The sequence below is a fragment of the Crocodylus porosus genome, unplaced genomic scaffold, assembly GCF_001723895.1.
Source record: "Crocodylus porosus isolate Cpor-Errol unplaced genomic scaffold, CroPor_comp1, whole genome shotgun sequence".
NCBI classification, from domain to species: domain Eukaryota; kingdom Metazoa; phylum Chordata; order Crocodylia; family Crocodylidae; genus Crocodylus; species Crocodylus porosus.
Genome location: NW_017728906.1, coordinates 49,426,471 through 49,441,040, shown reverse-complemented (window position 1 = coordinate 49,441,040; position 14,570 = coordinate 49,426,471). Strand labels below are relative to the sequence as shown.

Sequence of the window (14,570 nt, the reverse complement as noted above, 5' to 3'; positions counted from 1 at the left end):
AGCCTGTGCTGCACCATATGCATGGCGCGCAGTTATTTTTAGCATTTAGCAGCTACTTCACAGCGCATTATACTGGGGCAGTGCATCGCTACAGCGAAGTAGCTGCTGGCCACCTGTAGACGCCCGCAGATGCTATGTTGTTGTAGCACGTTGCTATAGTGACAGCATCATGTGTAGACGTGCCCTAGGAGTAGCAGCCTTGGCATATTAAATGTCATCAGTCAACCTGAAAAAGACTACATAGTTTGAAAGCTTGTCTAAAATCTCTCTAAAGTGGTCCAGGAAAAGATATCACTCCAAAAAATATTCTTGCCTCTTGCATCAGTCAAGAATTCATTTTTGATAAAGTCTTGGAATTATTGGAAGATATAGGCACAGTTTCTTTTTAGTACTTTTTGAGACGCTTAATTAAATTTCTTGGAAAATGAAACCTTTGCTAAAGTTTTAACATTCCCAATCCTTCAAATAAAGTCTGAGGGGTAAAACTATGCACCTTTTGAATTCCCACATCAAGCCCTTTGGGCGTTGGGGAACACCTGAATTGACATTTCCTGATCTTTAATTTTAGAATGAAAAACAAAATAGATTTAAAACAGTTAAAGACCCCCAACACCAAAAAAACCCAAACCCCAATGACTTTTCAGGCTCCTATTCCTATATTAAACACAAGGTAGGGTGCAAACTTCTTAATCAATGAACAAGAGAACCACTGCATAGGACTAAGACAGGTATGTTGGGTACAAGCTTTCAAGTACTAAAAGAAATATGAACTGAATTTTGTAGGTCCCTTCAGCGTTATTGAAGAGACCCTAGCAATGCTGAACAAAATTTTATGACATGTCTTGAGTGTCAGAGATTGCACATCTGCTAATTTTGAGTGGGTATGCTAGTATGCCAGATAATCCCTGATTAGGATGGAAAAGCAAAAGAAAATTTGCACATTTCTAATGGAAAGGGTTTACAGAGCTTCATTTGAAAGCAAAGCTTTGGGATACCAAAGCAAGCCATCTTAAAAGGACCTGAAAGATGTGACTAATACTTGCTAATTCAGGTTATTAAAGAGAATTTATATGAAACGAATGAGCTGGAGGAAATGGCAATATCCAGAATTCCAGATACTTCCCAGCTTGAAAAAGTCAAGCCTCTAGGCAGTGTTCCCTGTGATGGCTTTATTAAACCCTATTGTTACTGCAGCTACAAAGAATCAGATACGTATGGTCTCTGAAAGAACACTGGTTGTTAGTAAAGCAGCTTCCCCAAAAGAACATTCCCTTTACATTAGAGTTAACATATAAGGCATGACTTACTAAAAGCAGTCTGGAAGGCTGTTCATTTCTTTTTACAAGATCTATGAATTGTGATTGTGTTTTTCTCCCTAGCTATTGCCTTTCCCTGAAGGAGAGGAAAAAACATTTCTGTGTCAAAAATCAGTTGAAAAATTTGTATTTCAAGTATGTCCAGTTATACCTTGTTAGGTTTGATAGCAAGACATCAGTAAAATTAGACTTGGCTAGCATACTTTCAAAGTGACTTGCATATAAGTTGGAGAGAGCATGAATGCTGCATCTGAGAAGCCATTTTTTCACTGACAGTCTCTGACAGTCTTTTTGCCTTTTATATGGGAGGGGGCGATGTTTTTGTTTTTCCTGCGAGTGGAATTAATTGTTTCTTGTACCACTAAATAAACTGATAGACTTCCTGAGGTATTCACCATATTTAGTAAAATCCAAGATAAGGTTTTTTCCCTGTTACCATGAGGGGAAAAAAGTCCTTTGTCCTACATTTGAGTACAAATGGAGGCGAGATGTGGAGGCTGTGGCTCCGAGTTCACCCTTGAACCTAGGGTCAGAGCTAGAGCTGCAGCCACTGTCCCCCCATTTGCCCCTCCTGCAGCTTCTGCTTCCCTCCCACCTCTATGAGGCTGGGGACAAGCAGAGGGCACAGGTGTGAGTAGGCAAGTGGGGAGTGGACAGATACCAGGGGGTATAGGCACTGCAGGCATGGGCTGAGATGGGGGGCAGACACAAGGGAGCAGGCACTGGAGGGGGAGCAGGTGGTGGCATGGACAGGTGCCAGGGGGTACAGGCACTTGAAGGGAGGGGTCAGCACCGTGGATGGTGGGGATCAGGTCCCTGGGGGTCAAGTGATGGGGTTCAGGCACCACAGAGGGCTAAGTGGTGGTGGTAGGGGGAATAGGTGCTAGGTAGCATAGACACTGCAGAGAGGAGGAAGGCATGGGGTATACAGGCACCAAAGGAGCACGTTGTGAGGGGGAGAAAAGGCAAGAGGCAGTGGTCGGGCTACTTGTCTTCCCTGCCCTCTGCCTCTCCTCCACCATGTTGCCCCGCCACTCCTTTACCCACTGCAGTAGTGGGGAGAAGGGGCATGAATTTAAGATGACCCTCAAAATTAGTTTCTATGCATGGAAAATTATAACAGATTTATACATTTTCCATGTCTAGAACCTAATTATGATACTTAAACTCAGGGTCATCTTAGATTTGGATACATACAGTATAAAGTTGACATGTCAAAAACCACTTTTTCATTGAAAGCATGGAGCAGTTAGAAGGCATTATAATTGCAGAGTACTACACAAATAACACTTGAATGTATAAAGCACCTGGAACACTATGCAGCTGTAGAAAGTGGCATTTAAATTATCAGAAAACTACAGGGTAAAAAAGTAAAACAAAGCCAAAGATGCAGGAAAGACTCAGCCTCACCTTTTAACTGATAAATGCCAGTAGTGACAAAACTGGAAGCATCTCTAGGAAAATCATGTTCTCCAAGTAGGGCATGTTAAGAGCCTCTTTTTGTTTGGATTTTCTCTGCAGTATTCACCTTTTAATCAGGTTCTTCTAATACAGGAGCTACAGCTGCTACTTTAGCGAATGCAACATGGAACTATGCAGAGATTTAAACTTTCAAACTTACATTTTGAAAGTGAAGTGTAATTTACATGAAGATGTTAAAGTTAATGATTTCTAATGCATAACTGCAGAGGAGTTAGCAGCCTAGAGTGCAAGGCCTCAAGGACAAAAGCTCTCAGACCACTGCACCAAGAAGTAAAAAGAAAAGAGTGGTGGTGGTTGATGACTCCCTTTGCAGAGGATAGAGGTACCAGTTTGTTGTCTGGGTTCGGGGGCCCAGTAGGTGTTCTGCCTGCCTGGAGCCCAAATTCAGGACATCTTGGAGAGACTGTTAAACATCATCCATCCTTTGGGCCACTACACCTTCCTGCTTGTTTGTGTTGGCACCAATGATACTGCCAGGAATGACACTGAGCAGAGCAGACAGAGGTGACTGTGAGGCTTTTGGCATTGATTCTTTCTGTGAAAGGCAGGGGTCCAGGCAGGGACCATTGTATCATGGAAAAGAATGAGTTGCTGAGACAGTGGTGTCAATGTGAAGACTTTGGCTTGTTTGACAATGGGCAGATGTTCTTGGGAGGAGGAGGGCGGCTATCAAGAGATGGGCTCCATCTGATGAGAACAGGGAAGAGGTTTTTCGGGTGTTGTGTGGCCAACCTAGCAAGGGAGGGCTTAAACTAGGAATCAGGGGGATAGTGATCAAAACCCTCCAGCAACAGAGCATGGTGTCCAGAGGAGAAAGGACTTGAAGAGGAAAGCAACTCAACTTCGGGAAAGGGCCAGAAAGCTACAGCCCAGCAACAAGTAACTCAGAAAAGAAGCGAATAGATTAAGACGCAAAATGCATCCGAAGAACCTATACAAATGTGAAAAATGTGGGTTATAAACAAGATGAGCTGGAAGCTGCAGCCTGTGAAAAGGACTATGACCTGATTGGCATTGTAGAGACTTTTATGACTGGAATGCCAACATGGAGGGGTACATGCTGTTTTGGAAGGACAGGGTTGAGAAAAAAGGTAGTGGTGTTGCCTTGCATGTCAAAAACACGTACAGTAGTTCTCTGGTTCAGGAAGAGGAAGAAAAGCAAAACAGAATGCATTTGGGTGAAGATGGCAGGTGAAAGATACAGCACCAATATAACGGTGGAGATTTATGATAGGCCACCAAGTCAGAAAGAGGAGGTGGGTGAGGCACTGTTCAAGTAGGTGACAAATCTATCCAGAAGCTTGAAGAGTGCCTCATGTACCTCCTCCTTCTGATTTGGTGACCTATCATAAATCTCCACCATTATATTGGTGCTGCATCTTTCACCTTTCATCTTCACCTAAATGCATTCTGCTTTGCTTTTCTTCTTCCTGTGCAATTTGCAGAAAAGGCACTTAAGAGGGGACATGATAGAAGTATTCAGGTACTTGAAGGGCTGCCATAAAGAGACTGCAGAGAGGATGACAGAGTCCAATGGCTTGAAGTTGCAGCAAAATAGGTGTAACCGTTCTGCCAGGCACCAGATGGCAGCAACAAGGGCCAAGTTCACCTTAGGGGATTTACACAAATTGATTATCCTGGGTTGAGCCCTCACCCAGAAACCTGGGAAAGTAATTTCTATGTTGGTGTTGCAACATGAGCAAACTTCCCCACTCTCAAGCAATATCAAACTATAATGGGTTTAAATATGGGTTTAAATAATGGGGGGAAAGGGGGATGAGCTGGCAAACAGATATAAGAACTGCTTAATCAGTCAGTAGCTCCACTCAACCCACAACTAACAGGTTTTATTTTTTGTGTGTGTTGCGTCTGCCTCTTAAGGTAAAAATGTTGCCACAAAATACTGAGAACCTGAAATGTAGGATCTCAAAATTAAAGTTTCTTCTTTGTTTGCTCCTAGGAAACTGAAAAACGAGCTGTTAGAAGTGAAAAGGAAAGGTGGAAACCGTCACCGCCAGCAAGAGAGCAGCAGGATCTGTGTTCGTTGTCAGAAAAACCTGGGCTTAATCTTCGACAGGGGGGACTTGTGCCAAACATGCAGACTCAGAGTTTGCAGCAAGTGCCGTGTCATGGGAATTGATGGGAGCTGGAGGTGCGCAGTGTGTGACAAGATTGCGTAAGTTTTGAGGGTTTGGTAAATAAATTGGAGACTATTTATGTGAATTGTTATGCCACTGCTGCCACTTTATCGCTCAACATGTAGGACACATTGGTGGGGGAGGGGTAAGTTATTTGGTGCCTTTGATTCTCAACAATATTTATTTAAACGTAATTTCTGTAGCACCAACTAGTTTTCTTGTTGCAGGTCATTCATGAAATTTTTCATTGTTTTGAAATTCATCCAGTTGCATTTACTCTTAATTAAGACACATTCTAATAATTGAATGGTATGAAAACTAAAACTAATGGAAGGCAATGGATCCAATCTATTGTGATATGTGAATTTGTAGGAAAGAAAGAAATGCAAAAATAGAAGTTAAGTCACTTTTTTAGCACGGCTTTTATCTTTGCTTTCATGTAGCAGCATTTTAACACCTCCACTTTAAAAAAGGTTTTAACACTTTGTCTCCTGCCTCCAGAGTTAGTTCTGAATTAAACTGTATTTTGTCAAAAGTACAGGGCATGTTAACTTTTATTTTACCAACTCCTAGAACATAGGATAAAGTAGCAAATATTGCTAAGCAACTCTCAATGGTGCCACTGTTATAAAGATTTGCATTTGAACTTCAGATTTTACAGCATGTCTTTTGGTACAGCATTGCAGTATCCTTACATAATTCCAGCAATTTTAAACAACCTTATGCATTATTTTACATTTTTACTACAGCAATTAATAGAGTTTCAAGTTCAGCAAGAAGCAGCCATCATACTATAAGCACATAGTATCTATTTATATGTTCTCAATGTGAAAAGTAGCTCCTGGTGGCATATGATTCTTGGTCCAAAGAGATTAACCATTGTAACTGCTAGTGTACAGGTAGAAGATAAAACTTTATAGCACTATGACAAAATGCTGTAGCTTTTCATACCTCTATCTGTTAGTTTGGGTTATAGTTTCTGTTATGTTTTTCACTCATCTAATTCAGTGAGTCTTCTGCACAGAAGAGTAGGGTTTCAGGTTTTTGAAAGAAATGAATTTGAAGGACAGGGTTAAATTATGTCAACCTGGATCAAGGAGGAAGGCAGAGAGATGAAAGTGGGAACATAAATGAAGGGGAACTTTGTTCACGTAGCTGGAGTCAAAGGGAAATAACTTGACTGCTTTTTTCCAGCAGTCATCTATGTAAGGGATTTAATTCTTTCATGTTTTTTTTCCAGTGTGCTTGTTTCTGTTCCAAAAGTTTTTTTTTCCCTTTCCTAAGCCAGGTTAATTTTGTTTAGCACCCAGGGAAGGTTACAAACTCTACAGTTTTGAAAAATAAAATATGGTTTATCACCTAGACGGTGATAGTGTGAACAACATCTATTCAAAGATTCCTGTGCCTATATGATACAAGTTTTTTGAGGGAAGGTACCATCTGAAGGACTGAGAAGGACAGTCTGGAGTCAGAGCTGGAGCCTTATCTCTGTGTTCCTCTAATTCTTGGCTTCTCTGAAATTTCCAGCAAAGGTGCTCACTGCCAGTTAGGATAATGTTGGGGATAGTAGTAGTGTACTGTGTAAATCTGTTCACAAACAATGAACCTGTTCATCAACACCTATCACAGGCTATTGAGGAGCTGCTCAAAGATAGACCATTGGGGTATATTTACACCATAGCAGTGATATGTACTGGATGGGTTATTCCCAAGAAATGCTATCTATCTGCTTCCACCTGCATGCTCCCAACTTGGAAAAAAGCCAGTAAGCCTACTTTGGAGGCTTCCCTCTCTAGCAGCTCTCAAACATCCTGGAGGCTGAGATTTTGAGAGCAGCTGTAGAGGAATGCTGCAGAGCTGCCGCACAGGAGTGTTTCCAGGTTTGGAACATGAAGGCCTTGGTGTGGGGAGGTGCAGGAAAGGGAAGGACATGCTTGGGAACGTCCTCACCAGAAGTTGCTACCAGCGTGGTACAGACATACCCTTAATCCTTACCAATGTAGTTCACCATTTTCATCCACTCTGGACACTTTCAAGAAACACTTGCATGCCTATCTTGCTGGGATCATTTGACCCAGCTAACTTCCTGCCCCTTGGGCAGGGGGCTGAACCCGATGATCTTGTGAGGTCCCTTCTAGCCCCAGTGTCTATGAAACCTAAAGAGTTAGGGCTCCTCAAAACCCTAGTCCCTACTGTCTTGTAGAAAGGCTAAGAGACATTGCCCTGGCAGAAACGTGCTGTCGCTGAGGTGTTAGGCAGTCAGCAGTTCTTATCTGTTGCTCTCTGGCAGAAGCTACAACCACTGAGGCACTGAACATCTGGATTCGGTTTGGCCTTTGGTCTCAATGGTTTAAAGTGGGGATGGCAGGTCTTGGGCAACCTCCACTCCTCCTTACACTTGCCTAAGCATATGCATCAAAGGTGTGATGGTTGCAGGGCTCCATACAACCATATTCAACATGCACCTGACTAGACCTCTTATACATACACTATAATCCAGAGGATCAACAGTTGCCAACTCTGTTCAATCAGTGGAAATCCTGTCATGCTATAATTGCCCTCAGTAAAGTAGTGCTGATACTGAGTATATTTCCTGGAAAAAAATATTGTGCTTTTCCATTGTTGCTTGACAGTTCAGTGTATTGTAGGTCTGATCTGAGTAGATACACTAATATAATCAATCATGCAGCCATAAAATCTGAGCTTTTGTCTGCCAGCTTCTTCCTATCTTTTTCTTTAGATATTTTCACTTTTCTTTCGTATTTGGTCTCCCTGGTTTCGCTTCTGAGTCCTGCCTATCCATTTGTCACAGGCATCCATGCATTTGCAATGCAGTAAAGAGGTACTTTGCCCTGTAATTCATGACAGATGTTGGCACTGTTTAAAATTTGCAGTAATTTTCATTAAAATGTTAAAAAATCTGGAGAAGGATGAGGTAGATTATGAATATACGTCATTCATCTTCAAATTATTTTTTAAAAAATTACAATTTTAAAGGAAATGATAGACTATACTATTCCCCTATCCAACCAGTTTAAGTAAAAAAAATATGACGGGATGAGAGGCTTATATCTTATATCCTGTAAAAGAGAAAAAATTTGAACAAGCAGGATCTGTTTTTTCAGTTAACAAGTGGTTTTATCTCCCCAAAGTATCACTTTGTTTGGATTCCTATTCTTTAAGCTTCCCCAAAACTGCACTGGTGTTAATCCAACTGGTGGGGATGAGGAAGTACATGTTAGTATTTTCGCTACTACATTCTAGAGCAGTCCAAAAAGTATTGTCCTTTCAGAGCATCTGATGAAGTGAGCTCAGCTCATGAAAGCTTGTGCTATTTATATGTAAAATCTACTTTGGCTAGTCTGTAAGGTGTAAATCTACCCTGCCTTCTCCATGACTTTAGATTAATACAGTTAACTACATCACTGTTTCTGGAGAGTGCCCATCTTGAGCAAAGGAGAAAAAGATTGTAAAGTAAAGTGCTTAGGAGTCAGGAACTGGAAAAAAATAAGGTAGCCCTCAATATTCTTAGCTCTGCTACCCTGTCCACAAATGGCCTAGCATACTCTTCAGTTATACTGTAAAATAATTAATGTTTCACAGTAGTATTTAACTGCTTTCTGGATAAACTGAATCTGCATGTTCAGATCCATGGTAGCCCCTGAAGGAGTTTCTAACTCTCTTACTTTATGGTGCTTACAATGACAACAACATGTTCTGTGAATTCCTTATTCAAATTTTGTCAGTAAAGCCTTAGATCATTTATGTACTTTTCAAAGGTGGGCCATAGGTGCTATTGAGTTTGTGGAAAGCCATATTCTGTAAGGAACTTGCCAGGAAGCTAAATTTAGATCTTGAGGTTCTGATTAGTTCTTATTATGCATGTATGGCCAACTTCTTTAATTTTCTTAAATGCTCTATTAAGGATAAATGCCTTGATATCCAAGTTGCTATAGCACTACAGATCAGCAGCTGGGAACTTTTAACATCATTTTTAAATATCTGTGCTGTCTCTAAGTAACTGCAAATGATTTCAATAATTCTAATCATTTACTGATGCATAGAGTGAATCTAAAATTAGGGAATTTTAACCAATTTAATATAAAATGTTTTTTACCATTCTTAGTGGGGTTTGCTTTCTCTCTTTTTAAAATTTTTTTGATTTCTCAGTGATTTTTATGGTAGTGTCTCTCATTAAAGTACTAGGAGATTTCTTTTTATTTTGCTCAAATATAATGAATTTATTCTGGGAATATTATACAATGGGATCTGTGGAAGCAAACCCTCCAAAAGAAGCTCATGTACGTGTCAACTGATGGGCTTATAAGAAATAAGAAACCATACCCTAGTGCAGTGGTGGCCACCCTGTGCCATGAGTGCCACAAGTGTCATGGGTAGCCTGTGTGTGGCACCCAGCAGATCAGAGAGGGACCAGGCAGCACACCAGTGGATAGGGCAGGAAACAGAAGACAAAGCAGATGATCAGGCAGGGCTCACAAGGTAAGAAGCAGAAAACAGAGAGGAAATTGGGTAGGGAGGATGGGGAGCTGAAAGCAGAACAGGATATCAGGCAGAGGAAGTGGTTCAGAGTAGCACGTGGGAAGGGTGCCATGCTAATTTGTGGCATATGTGCCAAAAATGAACTACCATAAACCAAAGTTTCTACTTAGTCTGAACTTCACCCAGACTTCAGTCTTGATATGGAGTCCTCCCTCCCTCTAGTCCCCAGCATGCATTCTTCCTTCAGCATGTAAGCCAGGGGTTTTCAACCTTTTTTAATAAGCATACCCCTTCTCCCTCCCAGTTCCAGCTCAGGTACCCCTTTATATTTTTTTTTCTTGTTTTTAAGGGGGAGGGTTGTGGGGTGCACAACCAGGGCAGAGCGCAGGACAGAGCCACAAACTGCTCATCTGATGGGGTGCGGGGAGGGGGTGGAGGCTTCCACTGGTGCACGCACCCTGGGGAGGCATGGGGGCATGTGCCGCCAGTTCTGGGCAGGGCAGGGCAGGGTGCCCCTGCTGGCTGGAGCAGATGCTGGTGCTAGGCTGTTCCCAGTGAGGGCTGGGCCACGCTGTGCTTGGGGCAGGCAGCGGTGGTGCTGGGAGAGGGGGTTGGGGAACTTCTACCCCAGCCCCATTCCTCCCCTACCGCTGGGGCCTTGATCTGCCCCCTCTGCCTTTCCCCCCTCTTCTGACCCCTTCCCTCACAACATACCTACCAGCTGGACCCAGCAGTTGTCCTGGTCGCCTGCATGACTCACTGCAGCTGTGTGCATGCACGCAGCATTTATTGGCCACATTCGGTCTGTGTACCCCCTGGGACCTTTTTAAGTACCCCTAGGGGTACACCAGTCCTGGGTTGACAACCACGGATCTAAGCAGTGGGAGGGGAAGGGAATCCAATATTAATTCTGTTTCTTTACCCAGGATTTGTTACATGTGTTTTGTTCTAGGAGGGTATCAATAATTTACTTTTACAGAATAAATTAAGAAGGTTGAAAAAGGGATGTCTCCATCTTGTGGGGAATTCTAACTGATGTTTGAACCAGAGTGAAACATCAGAACAGCGTAATTTGATGAGACAGATTTCCAAAATATTTTGATTCAGAAATGTCAAAACGTTGTTTTACTTTCTTTAGTTCAATCAAAACACTTTGGTTGTTTTGGTTCAGCGTTAAACTGTGTCTGCCTAAGCTGTCATGGTGCATCACAGCAGATGTAGTTCACCTACTTCATACCTCTGTTCTCTTCCTGCTTGGGTTATGTGTCATATGATGCACCAAAATGGTTCAGCTCAGGGGCAAGAGTAGTGCATGAGGTGCCCAGACCCATGCAGTGTTCTGGCATATTCAACACAGGTTCATTTTGAACTGATCCAGCACAAAATATTTCAGTACAAAAATGAAAATGTTTGGATTCAGGCTGACTCAACCCCACATTGAAATGTTTAATTTTGATTTTTCTACAAGGAAAATGGAATTTTTTGTTGTTGTTGTTGCAAAACTAATATTTTTTGAAATTTTTTTCCCCATGTTAATTTTGTGAAATTTATTTTCAATCAAAAGAAAACATTCATGTGGGAAATTTCCAGTTAGCCAATTGGTATCTTCAAGTGCACATTTACTCTCCTATGGAAACATAAGAAGCTTCCTAAAATTAAGGAACACTTTAATAATCATGAAATTCTCACCTGGCATGAGACTGTTGGATACATCAATTAACCTTCTGGACAAGGGCACCCTACAAAAATCAGTTTTCATTTTGATGTCTGAGGGGTCTGCTACCTGGCAGAAGCTGAAGAAATAGGACCACGTTTATAGGATAAAATTTTACCATGGCTGCTAGTTTCAAACACACTGTGCTGCTATGTACAGGTTGCCTCCAGTACCAGAAAGTATGGTGCTTCGGGCATGATGACATAGCACTGTTCAGTGAGAGGCCCAGTTAAACTATTGCCATGGTACTTAGCCCCTATGCATTTGGGTGTAGAAGGTGATCGGCACAGCCCAGTATACTTGAGGATGCTGATGAGCAGTAAGTTTACTTTGTAGATACAGGCTGAATTATCTGGGGCCATAAAGTCTGCAATATGGTTCACACCATTGAACCATTTTGTTCAGGTCACTACACTAGATGGCTCAATAGCTCATATGCAGCGATTCTTTTGAAATTCCAAATAAACTACACTACATGTAACTCATCATGCACAATTTTCTTGAAAATCTTCCTAGCTGGTTAATATAGGGACAAAAGCAGGCAAGTGGGTAGAAATGCTTGTTTATAATGTTCCTGGTTTGGTTGCTCACTGAAGGTTTTTTAATACATTCTATTGTTTTACTGCCCTGGAGAATGTATCAATAGATAGCTTTGACAGAATGCAGTGGAAAGGATATTGTTTTATCACTACAAGTGCAGCTACTTACCTGCAAGAATGTAAGCAATCAACATAGCCAAGAGCTGAAGGAGAAAGAAATGCTCCCCCTCCCCACCCCATAGTTTCATCTATGAAGTTAGGATTTTTTTGGTTTTTTTAAATAGGCATGCTGAATACTTTTGGTTTGATGTACTGTCTGGTATACTATAATAGTTATAAATGAATGAAAGTAGCAGACGGGGAACAAAAATATTTAGATCTGTCTCTTCAGTTTTAGGTTCAAAATCAGTTGCATTTATTAAGTTAAAACTTCAAAGCAGATATTTTGGAGTTCATTTAATCTGGACTCATTTAATATCACCTTGAATAAAAATGTTAGTGTTGGTAAATGAATCTGAAGGATGAAACCATTCTAAACAATTTTGGTCTGTAAATTGTTCATAAAAATAGATGGCAACTTATAAATGGTGCATCTAAACTACGAAGCTTAGATTTTTGGTGTTGTCTTATTAGAAAGTGAATAGTACATATGGAAGTATTTTTATACACATAGGGTGTGTCTACATGGGCACTTTAATGCCCAGTAGATTATTTTACTGCACATTAAAGCATCATGTAAAAAAGTGGTATTACCCTAATGCACAGTAAAATAGTCTACTGTGCATTAAGGATCGCTAAAAAAGCACAGCCTAATAATGCTCATTACTTTAGTCCCTCACATTGGAGGTACTAAATGTAATGCACATTAGAAAAGGCTCATTAACGCATGTGTAGATGCACCCATAGTCTGTCAGGCATAAGCTTGTTAACAACAAGGGCTGCTAACTCTGACTCATATTTCTAAATGTGAAGCCAGCACTGATGATGAAAAGACAAAGATGTAAAGTGACCATTGAAGCCTGTTCAATCTGACACTTTTGATGACTATCTGCTCATAATTTTTTCTCACTATGGATGGCACTGAATCTGGCCAGAGAAATGAAATACTTGATTTCCATTTATATTTCATGCAATAGATGTGTGGTGTTTTTTGAGGTTTGTTTTGTTCACTTCAGACATGTCAGTTCAAATCAGCTTTAAGGTTTATTTATTTGGAATCAAAGAATCATAGAATTGTAGAAAATTAGGGTTGGAAGGGACATCAGGAGGTCATCGAGTCCAAACCCCTGCTCAAAGCAGGACCATCCCCTACTAGATCATTCCAGCCAGGGCTTTGTCAAGCCAGGCCTTAAAAATTTCCAGGGATGGAGATTCCACCACCTCTGTAGGTAACCTGTTCCAGTGCTTCACCACCCTCCTAGGGAGAAAGTTTTTCCTCGTATCCAACCTTAACCTCTCTTGCTGCAACTTGAGACTATTGCTCCTTGTTCTGTCATCTGCCACCACTGTGCACAGTCTAGCTCCATCCTCTTTGGAACCAGCCTTCAGGTACTTGAAGGTTACTATCAAATCCTCTCTTAGTCTTCTCTTCTGCAGACTAAATACACCCACTTCCCTCAGCCTCTCCTCATAAGTAATGTGCCCTAGACCCCTAACCATTTTCATTACACTCTGCTGGACTCTCTCCAACTTGCCCATATCCTTTATATAGTGGGGGACCCAAAACTGGACACAGGACTCCAGATGTGGCCTCACCAGTGCAGAATAAATTGGAATAATTTCTTGCCTTTATCTGCTGGCGATGCTCCTACTAATGTAGCCCAGTATGTCACTACCCTTCTTGGCAGCAAGGCCACACTGCTGACTTATCCATCTGATCATCCATTGTAACCCCCAGGTCCTTTTCTGCAGAACTGCTGCCCAGCCAGTCAGTCCCCAGCCTGTACTGGTGCATGAGATTGTTCCGTCTCAAGTGCAGGGCTTTACACTTGTCCTTGTTGAACCTAATGAGATTTCTTTTCGCCCAATCCTCCAGTTTTTCTAGGTCGCTCTGAATCCTAGCCCTAATCTCTAGTGTACCGACTATATTCCTCAGTTTGGTGTCATCCACAAACTTGTTGAGGATGCACACTATGCTATCTTTCAGGTCATTAATGAAGATATTGAACACAACTGGCCCCAGAACCAACCATGGGGCACTCTACTTGATATCAGCTGCCAGCTAGACATTGAGTCTTTGATTACTGCCTGTTGAGCCTGACAATTCAGCCAGCGTTCCATCCACCTTACAGTCCATTCATCCAACCCCATACTTCCTCAGCTTGCTTGCAAGAATGCTGTGGGACATGTCAAGTTATATTATAGCCACTGCTTTCCTTACGTCCACAGAGCCAGTTATCTCATGATAGAAGGCAATTAGATTGGTCAGACATGACTTGTGCTTGGTGAATCCATGTTAACTTCCTAATCACTGCCTTCTCCTCCAAGTGCTTAGAAATGGAGTTTTTGAGGGCCTGCTCCATGATTTCTCCAGGGACTGAGGTGAGGCTGACTTATTTGTAGTTCCCCGGATCCTCTTTTTTCACTTTTTTTAAAGACAGGCACTATTATTTCCCCTTTTCCAATCATCTGGGACTTTCCCTGAGTTTTCAAAGAGCTGTGAGTTTTCAAAGATAATGGGCAACAACTCTGCAATATCATCGGTCAACTCCATCAGCACCCTCGGATGCACTGCACCCAGCTCCATGGAGTTTTATAAGTCCAGCTTTTCTAAATAGTCCCTAACCTGTTCTTTCATCAGTGCTCATTGTGAGGGAGCGGGCGTCTAGGGGCGGCCGTGAGCTCCCTAGCGCCGCCTACCGTCACGTTAGGGTGACGTAGC

General features: G+C 41.8%; 1 protein-coding gene across 2 annotated transcripts in view; it reads left to right on the top strand.

Moving 5' to 3' along the window:
* SYTL5 (synaptotagmin like 5) overlaps positions 1 to 14,570 on the top strand; it is a 92,586-nt gene that overhangs the window by 13,287 nt on the left and 64,729 nt on the right. For both annotated transcript variants that reach the window (XM_019529113.1, XM_019529112.1), the window contains exon 2: positions 4,759 to 4,974. In XM_019529113.1, the coding sequence (XP_019384658.1) occupies positions 4,759 to 4,974 (216 nt within the window). The remainder of the gene's footprint in view (positions 1 to 4,758; positions 4,975 to 14,570) is intronic.